This window comes from Falco peregrinus, chromosome 2 (genome assembly GCF_023634155.1).
Source record: "Falco peregrinus isolate bFalPer1 chromosome 2, bFalPer1.pri, whole genome shotgun sequence".
In the NCBI taxonomy this organism is placed as follows: domain Eukaryota; kingdom Metazoa; phylum Chordata; class Aves; order Falconiformes; family Falconidae; genus Falco; species Falco peregrinus.
Genome location: NC_073722.1, coordinates 76,010,518 through 76,019,725, shown reverse-complemented (window position 1 = coordinate 76,019,725; position 9,208 = coordinate 76,010,518). Strand labels below are relative to the sequence as shown.

At 53.0% G+C, this 9,208-nt stretch overlaps 1 protein-coding gene across 3 annotated transcripts; it reads right to left on the bottom strand.

Moving 5' to 3' along the window:
- Positions 1-2,829: 2,829 nt before the first annotated feature.
- On the bottom strand, positions 2,830-8,842 carry ARL9 (ADP ribosylation factor like GTPase 9). 3 transcript variants are annotated; one of them, XM_055796021.1, is made up of 4 exons: positions 8,584-8,842; positions 8,100-8,268; positions 5,145-5,320; positions 2,830-4,012 (listed from the first exon to the last, which is right to left on the bottom strand). In XM_055796021.1, the coding sequence occupies exons 1-4, from the start codon at positions 8,728-8,730 to the stop codon at positions 3,833-3,835; spliced, it is 672 nt and encodes a 223-aa protein (XP_055651996.1). In that variant the 5' UTR covers positions 8,731-8,842; the 3' UTR covers positions 2,830-3,832. The 3 variants fall into 3 exon arrangements, with proteins under 3 accessions (XP_055651996.1, XP_055651998.1, XP_055651997.1); XM_055796023.1 differs by lacking the exons at positions 8,100-8,268; positions 8,584-8,842 and adding an exon at positions 6,883-6,942; XM_055796022.1 differs by lacking the exons at positions 8,100-8,268; positions 8,584-8,842 and adding an exon at positions 5,824-6,838.
- Between the last annotated feature and the right edge of the window lie 366 nt (positions 8,843-9,208).

Here is a 9,208-nt window from a genome sequence, read left to right as displayed (position 1 = left end):
GGGGAAGGTACTTTTCTGATTAATAATGTGCCATGCAGCACCAGCAGGTAGGAGATGGATGATCTCCCAGCCCACAGGAGCCCAGACAAACAGAAACGTGTTATCAACACTCCTGTGGTTTACTGAAAGGCACCATGGAGACAGCACTGTTCCCACATGGCTTTGGGAACACAGATGAAGATGTATTTTTTTTATTTATCATTTTATTTCAGTCTATTTAGCACAGAGGTCTTAGATGCTATAGAGACATAGGAACACAAATGGTCTGTGCCCTAGGAACAGCACTAAAAATGTTTTTACTGAATATTCATCAGACCAAAACCTTTCAGGAAGATCAGATATCACAGTCTGCTCCTACTGACCAAGTGTCCCTGGCTCGAAATCCCAGTGGCTGGGAAGCACTTGTGCTTTGTGAGCCGCGGTACAAAGAGAAGGACAAGACAATGCCAGTGCCACAAGTGCATTGCAGAATTCCCTGGTGTTATGGACCAAGCCTATACCCAGCCACTGGGGCTGCAGGTGCCTGCCCCCAGCCAGCTGGGGGACAACCACACGATGCAGGCAGCTGTACAAGTGCCCCACCGTGGAAAAAGCAGAGAAGGTGAAAGCCTGGGGTATTGCTTCCCTGATTAGTATCACCTGGCAAAAAAAGCTGCATAGCTCTACAGAGGAGCAGGGACACCAACAGAGATGCTTTGCTGACAGAAAACAGTCTATGCTTTGGGCACACACTGCGGTTTCTCCGATGGAGCAGATACCTCTAGTGAGACGCCAAGCCCTAACAAACACTTGCCAGAGAGCTCAGCACCACAGAGACCCTTGCAATGGCAGGCTGCTGTTAGAGCACCCTCGGTGCATGCTTCCTGCGAGATGCCTGCTGAGTTATCTCCCCATCACATCTAACCGCCGGTCACAGCCAGCACTGCAAACACGGCTCCCATTAAGATCCCACAGACAGAACTGCCTGTAGGACTTTGGCACCCTGCCACCAGTTCAAGACGGGACATGCTCATGAAGGCAGCCGTCATTTCAGGAGCCAAAAATGAGTTTCAGCTGTTCATTCCCAAGCAGTTCCCCAGAGGCTTTTCCTTGCAAAGGTGCAAGGAGGTAAAGGATTACCACAGGAAGGTGTCCCCCTCAGCCTAGCAGCGTCGCAGAGCTGGCACCGTCTCTGCAGGCAGGCTCATTGCTTTTCCTCCACTGCTGTCACAGATCCACAGCCAAACCCTGTGCAAAGTGCACGTGGCATTCGTGACCCACACCGCTGCCTTGGTCACTGCTGCACAAAGCTTGCACCGTGACCCAGCCAAGGAATGAGTCACACGTACATCCAAATCAGATCCCTCAACTCACTTGACAATTGTTGGTTTGTTTTCCAATTACAAAAAAAAAAAAAAAAAAAAGATTCCTCTCTACTTTTTTATCATGGCGAAAGCTCTGGACAGACAGGGGTACCCACACAGGATGCACCTGCAGCAGCTCTGCAACTTGACAGAGTTAAGCTGCCTCACTCACAAGGGGACAGCCCTGGGGGAGCCTTTGCCTTTTGTGCTTGCCAGCAGGGAAAACTCTGCTGCAGACAGACACAGACACACCTCCCCTCTGCCCCTGAGCCCACAGACTCATTGCTTAAGGGGGATCAGGTCCCTTTGAGACCAATTCCTCGTAAAGCAGAGTCCCAGCTTCCATTTTGAAGAAGCAGGACAGAGTTGTTTGTCATGAGAAGCAGAGGGAAGGGCAAAACCAGGCATCATTTCCTCTGTGTGTTTATCATCGTGTCATCCAACATATCAACTCACCGCTCAAAGTAAATCCCTGAGACCTCCCTGAGAGATGTGGGGCACAGCCTGGACACCAGCCAGGAGGCTGAGCCTGGGAGGGTTTCTTACCTGTGGCATGAGCTTGCAGACAAGTAACAAGAAGCTGCAAAGACAAGAAGAGGTGAATTTAAAGGCTGGGTAACTTCTGCAGCTCAGGCTGCCTGCTCTTCAGCGTGAAATAATCACAAGGCAGATTAACTTTGTGCATCTCCTTAGGATACAGTTGCTTGCAGGTATTTGTGTTGGGTTTCCCCAACAGCTTCCCGGTGCAGTTGCACAGCAGCGCAATTGCACATGAAGTGCTCCCCTCCCACGAAATGCTCCTCTCCAGGGGTGCTAGCAGCCCCCGAGGCTGCAGGACAGAGCACCCCAGCACCACCTCCCCTCACCAGCACCCTCCCCCTGGGACGAGTCACAGCACCCACTGCTAACCCGCAGGCTCCCACCTGCCTCAGTGTGGCCGCCCCTTATTCCTGTCTTCAAGCACTTGAAGGGGACGTTTCAAGAGCGTCGGGGGACCAGCAGCCGTACTAAACTGGGACTCCGCAGCAATGCGAAACAAGCTGGGGGGCAACAGAAGAACTAGAGATGTGGTGACACCAGTGCCATGGTGAAACCAGGGGCAACTTCGGGGAGCCACGTGTCCTGACGGTGGCTGCAGCCCCACCAGGGGCTGGCATCGCTTTGCCCAGCAGACACTCTCAGCTACAGTGCCAGGGGGCTGCCAGCACCGCCAGCTGTGCCGTGCCCAGGAGCCCTCCTGCCATCACAGCCCCGAGACCTGCCATGGCTGGGGGAGGGGCCAGGGGGAGATGCCACCAGAGCGGGAAGGGCTGCCCCACTGCCTCCGCCACTTCATCCCCACCCACCGGCACGGGGCCAGGCCACCACCACGGCGTGAGCTCCCAGGTCTAAAGGTGAGACCTGCTTTAAAGGCGGCCATCCGAGTAAGGCCTCCAGGGTCCCCAGCAGCACTCCTCATTGGAGTAAATGAAGCCCAGACCACTGGTTAGGGCAAAATTTTCTGCTTTATGCATCTGTTCCAAAGGACAAAACCGTAAAACGCTCATACAATAAACACAGCTGCAAATCAGGTCCTTGACAGATCTGCTCCCAGATCACGCTTCCTGGAGCATAATTATGAGGACACCGTGAGAGTGACACACATCAGCCACTCACATTCCTCAGCTGCTACGCTAACAGGAATTACTTTCAAAAAACAACAGGTTTTTCACATGTAAGGCTGATCACTCGAGGACAACCTGGACTAAACTGAAATAAGCCGCTCAGCCTGATGAGGGAGTCTCCCACCTTTGGTGCCAATTTAACTTAAACGCTTCCAGTCACTACCTTAAATTACAGTTTTGTTTTTCCCCTGTAGGCAAAGAAACACCTCATATCTTATTGCTTTCATTTTTCTTGTTCTTACCCACTAAAGAAGCAGTAACCAACCCAATTTCCACAGATTACTGGTTTGCCACTCCCTTAAAAGCTGGCTCCAGTACAGCAACAACAAAAATTGTCACTGTCAAAATTACTAGTCACAGCACTTTAAATTTCTGACACTGTCAAGAAGCGAGGTCTCCTTTTTAACACAACACCACTGTTAACAGGGTTCTGTAAAACCTGTGAAGTAAATGTATTTGAATTTTAGCCTGAGACATCAACCCAGGTTAAATTCACTGGATACGACTTTGTTCCTTTGAAATCAATGCTCGATTCCCACCTGGCAAGAAGACATCTCAGCCCACCTAAGCTATATATCCCCTTAACTCTACTGTCTGAGAGACTAATTTACCCCTACAAATACGCTAAAAAATAGACTACTTTTCAAATGTATTTTCAAACCACTATAAATTACATTTTCTTACCAATTAGACATCATTTTCAGAGGAATTCCACACCCACAAGGAAAAGATACCTGAACATTTCAGTCACCATGTGGCAAAGTGACCAAACACTAACACCTTGTTTCCCTCAGCTGCAAATACCACATTGTAGGAGAAGAGTTGTCACTGTGTTTCCAAAATGAGCTGCGCTATCAGCTCCTTGGCATCCTTCATGCCAGAGGAGATCTCGGAGCCATCTTCAGCCACGTGGGTACCAATCAAGAACATCTTTCTCTTGTCCCCAATATCAGACAGTGCCAGAGCATCATGGATATCGGTGATGCAATATGCACCTTCGAGGTCCTGGTAAGACAAAACCAAAATGAGCCTGTTAGCTGCAAGAGGCGGCGGCACCATTCCTGCATTGCAAGAGGTGGCAGAGCTGTTCCCACTTTGAGCTGCTGCTTTTGTCCAGGGAGGGGAAGTGTCTCAAAGGCTCTGGGGGCACCATTCTTAGGTACCTTCTATAAGATCAAGTTCCCATGCCCTAAAATACTTCGGGCGGGGAAAGATGTTCATCCTTAACTAACTTCTTCCCAAAGGAATATGGGTACAGTTCTGTTTCTAGTAATTCCAGTGTTTTTGAGAACAATGGAAGACTTCCTGTACAAGGCAGACAAAAGTCTTGCTGGCCCAAGACACCAAGCACCTAGCACAGAGTTATAAGAACAGGGCAAACGTACAAGAGCCATACCCTGCATACCTTCTCAGCTACCAGCACTTCTAACCCTGGGACCTAGAGAATCAATAGTAAGATTTGTGTTTCATGAAGCCAAAGCTTGCACTCATGTTCAAGAGTAACACAAACGACTACTAGCAACATGCCTAAGTTACTAGAAATTTAGGAGGTAACAACATGAAGCAAACTGAGCACATGGCACCCCTAAAAGAAAATCTGGGCATAAAAACCGTGGGCTGTTCTGTCACCTGAACATACCACAGGCACAACTATATTCTAGGTATAGCACCAGTCACTGACACTTTCACAAAGATCTCAGGAGAAAGCACTGCCTTGGGAAGAAAGCTGCTCTTTCATGCTTCAGCAGCAGCCGTAGGAGCAACCAACCAGACAAGTGCTTCACTTTTCAGTTGCTGCTAGGTAAAGCAGCACTTCTAGACAGATATTCAGAACAGAAACTTAACTCCCATTCTAACTCCTCTCCCTTGCAGCTCTCAAACCTTGCAACTCTACAGCAGTTTCCACCAGTATTTCCACCCACAGCTCTGCACATCTCCCGAGCACAGGACGTGCATTTTGCAGGTCCAAAACTCAACCTCAGACTATTTTATTTTGGCGTCAACAGGTGTCCCAGAAAGACCCTCAGCTCCCAGCCACGTGGCCTCCTTACTAGCATGAAGTCTCCTTTGAAAGGTGTTGTTGCTGGTTTTGGAGCTGCTGCCAGCCCAAGCTCAGCTAGCAGCAGGGAACTCATACCTGCTTGTTAGCCAGAACCACCACCGGCAGGGTGGAGTTGCTCTGGATCAGTTGATGAAGCAGCTGTTTCGCCACAGGCAGTCGGGCATGATCGGCCGAGTCCACCACATAGATCAGCAACAGCACTCTTGGCAAGTACATCTTCCAGTAGGAACGCAGAGATTCACTGCCCCCGACTGGAAGAGAAGACAGCAGCACAGGATTCACCAAGTAACCCAAGCAGCACTGCTCCCCGAGGTGCTGACAGCAGGCCCCGAGCTGAAAACCCGAGGTATTTGGGTTACCAAAACTCAAGGTATTTGGGCTACTGTATAGGAGACTGGAAATAGCTTTATTTTTTCCTGTCAAGTCTCATGCAGGCATATGTGTATGCTCGGGGGGGTGGGGATATCTTTCCATTTTAAGCCATTGAGAGGATTCTGGACTCAGATTCTTTATGGTTGCTTTCTGCCTTGTTGGTTCTTGCTCTCAAGCAAGTAGGGAGAGTAGAAAGAGGATCAGTGTCCATAAACACCACGTGAGAATGTCCCCATATAACCTATCTCCACATATCCACCTCATCTTAAGACAACGCAGGCCTACAATTTCCAAAGAAGACATTTAGCTCTGAGGTGGGGAGAGCTCTCATCAGATCTGTGTGACACTACGGACTAGTTCAGAACTCCCACAGCTTTCATACCGTCAATAACCAGAGGTGCTTAGGAAGAGAGAAAAATCAAGCCCCAGCAGACTCTTCAGGGAATCCTTGGGAGAAGTCTTTGCACAGGATACATTTCTACCTCGGTTCTTCTCTGCTGGATACAGAGGAAAACCATCCACCCTCAAAACCAGGCTTCATAACAATTCTGTGGTGAAACCATATACAGAAAGTTACTCGAGATTGTTGTTCCCATCTGGGGACAAAAAGAGTTTGGGAGTTTGCTGAGCTTAATAGGAGCGGGACTAGCTAACAGTATATTAAATATTTCCGATGTGTTTTCAGCTCTCCAGGTCTTCTCCTAAGTACACCGCAGAACCACTTGCTCAAAAGTACCGAGGTGCTCAAAAGACACGGGTGAGCCTCCCAAAAATAGCAAGTTTTCAAAGCAATACATCTGGGATTGCCTATACCTGTCTCCTGCCTTACACAGGAGCTCTTGAAAAAACTGACTGGCCGGTCAGCCATCTTTTACTGCCCTCAGTGACTCTGTTCTGTTTCAAAGCCATTTTGCTTTCGCTTAAGTCAAAATGATTCAGTAGTTTCAAGAATGTAGCAGGGGAAGCAGGGCATGTCCACCTCTTCTTCAAGAGCCCCAGTGTATCTGCAGGCAGAACTACAAACCTGCCACTGCAGAAAGGAGACAAAGGGCTGTGACTGACACATCACACTTGGGACAGATGCCTCTGATTCTGTACTGTGATGTTGTGGGGGCTCACCACCATTCCCTTTGTTAAGTGCATTCATGCATAGCATAACCCAGGGGTCAGCAACCTCACAGGGAACTCTTTCCCAAACCAGTAAGAACTCAGCAGAAGCCAAGAGCTCCTATTCCTTGCAGAGACAAAGTACCACCCACTTATCTATATGATGGTACAAGGATGGAACAGTTTCCCGTTTGTCTAAGCCAGCAAAATAAAAACCCTGCTGATTGCTGATCACCTTGTGCCACAAGATCACAGCATAGGCTGCTAACCCCTGGACTAGGCGATGGTGCAGACTGAATAAGTAACCAGATTAGAGAGCCATGCACGGATTTACCTGGCTGAAACTGGCCTGAGACATTTCATTTCCCATGGGTCTGATTGCAGCCATCACATCTCAGTCACTACCAACCTGGACCAGAGAGGGAAGGACGACTCAGAAACAACAGGTTCTGCCATGCGGTGTGCAGCCCTGGGCCCAGGCCATCCCCAGGCAGGAGCAGAGATACTGTGGGTTTCTCCAGGCTCGGCTAGACCAAGCACTTCCACACAGGAAACACAGGTATCTCATACCTCCTAGGAGAGTGACACAGACTACAGGCATCTCTGGAGGGATGATTTCCCCAAGCCACTGCAGAGATTCCTATGGTAGTAGGACTAGGAATGAAACTGCCTTAGTGGCCTCCTCCTCACATCCCAAAAACTTACCTGGGAACAGCACAACTCCTTTAGGCCTGCTGACAAAGGTATAGAGGTGTCTATGGGCTAGCTGCTAACTGAGCCAGTCGAGCACTGGTACGGTGAAGTGCAGAAACAGCAGGAACAAAGAGCAGCTTCTGCCCCCACAGAAGGCAGGCACCGATGAGGCTAAGATGTCAGCCTCTCTGTACCAGGGACTGATGCGACTGCAGGGCCTCTACCTTCCCCACCGGCTAGCTGCACCTAGAATAGCTGTGACACTCCAACAGCATCATAGATGCTCTCTGCAGGCACAGATAACACCCAAAAATCAGTGCTAAGGACAACACAGAAAGTTCAGCAAAAACCTACAAACACTCACGAGCCAATAAAGACTAGAAAACACAGCTTATGAGGCTTTTAACAAAAAAGTATGAAGGTTTTCTCCTCCTCTTCTCTTCTTTCACGCTATTGACTCTTCTTCAGCTCTTGCCCTTTGCCAGGCATGAGCCACAAGGGGAAACCGTACAACACACACTGGCCCACTGGCCAAGGACCACGACACAGGGCTTACTGGGGAGACCTCCGCTTTGGGCTGGTTTAATGCCACCAGGCTTGCTACCCTTCCCTCTCTGGGAGCAGAACTCCCTGGAGGACACGGCTGAACGAACAGAGACCTTCTCTAGCACGAAGTCTATCATGTCCTTCAAAAATCAGGGTAGGAAAGCTGAATCCCCAAGGAGAAAATAATCACAATTTCACATTATCTGAGCAGGCATAAGGGAACTTGGGGCTTTGAAAACACGGGCCTGACCGAACCCTAGGGCACAGGACAGGAACTGATTCTATGTTCCGTACTAAAACAGGTGCACTCACTCTCCAGGAATTCCATCTGGGTCTCTTCGGTGTTGATGCAGATGGCATTGAAGCCCTCGGTGGGAGTCACGCTGCGCTTGCCATGGTTGGTCGCCAGGGCCTGGAGCACGCTGGTCTTCCCAGCCCCATCCAGGCCCAGCACCAGGATCTGCTTGCCGTGTCCCTGACCCTGCAAAGCGAGGGGCAGCAGGCTGAGCCGGGTGGCCGGGGCAGCGCACAGCTCGGTGGGGCTCCGGAGGGAACAGCGACAGCCACTGCACAGCGGCGGAGAGACGGGGCCCGCCGGGCACGAGCGCACGGCGCCGGGAAGCCGGGCCGGCCTGCCCGGCGCGGCCGCATGGGGCTGGGGAGGCCAGCGGAGGCCGCGGCCCGGCCCGCCCGCCCAGCCCACCCCGCCGCGCTGCCAGCGCAGCCCCGCCGACCGGCCCCGCCGGCGCCCCGCGCCCCCGCGGCCTCACCCGCTGCCCCGGCCCGGCCCCGGTACCTGGTCGGCGGCGGGCGGCGCGGCCCGGCTCCGCTGGCAGGCTCGGTCCCGCGCCCGGGCCCACCAGGCCCAGGCCGCCACGGCCGCACCGCCCGCCACGGCCAGGGCCGCCCCCCACCGGGCGGCGGGCGGCGGGCGGGTGCACATGGCCGCCCCGCGAACCGGCCCCGGCCCCGGCCCCGCACAGGGCGCCGCCGGCCCCCCCTGCACGCGCACAGGCGCGCGCGCGCGGCGCCCCCCGGCGCCAGCCGCGCTCCCCGCTGCGGGCGCACCGGCCCCGCGCGCCGCCGCCCCCCGCCCCCGCCCCGCAGCGGGGTTTGCCCCCGCCCCCGGCACCGCGCCGCTCGCGGCCGGCCGGGGCTCCGGCCACGCGTGCCCAGAGGGGGCGCGGGGAGGGCGCAGCGCTGCGTTCCCCGCTCCGGGTCACCCTCCAGCAACCGCACCCGCAGGGCACCCCCGCTCCCCGGGCACCCCCGAGAGCGCCATCTCCAGCAACGGCCGCTGCCAGCGCCTCCCAACGCTGCTTCTCCGCGCCCCGCTCTTCCTCCTTCAGACCCAGCCCCCTCCCCAGATGCTCCCAGTCAAGGGTAAAGGCTGGATTCCACTTCGGCTTTGACTCCGTGGG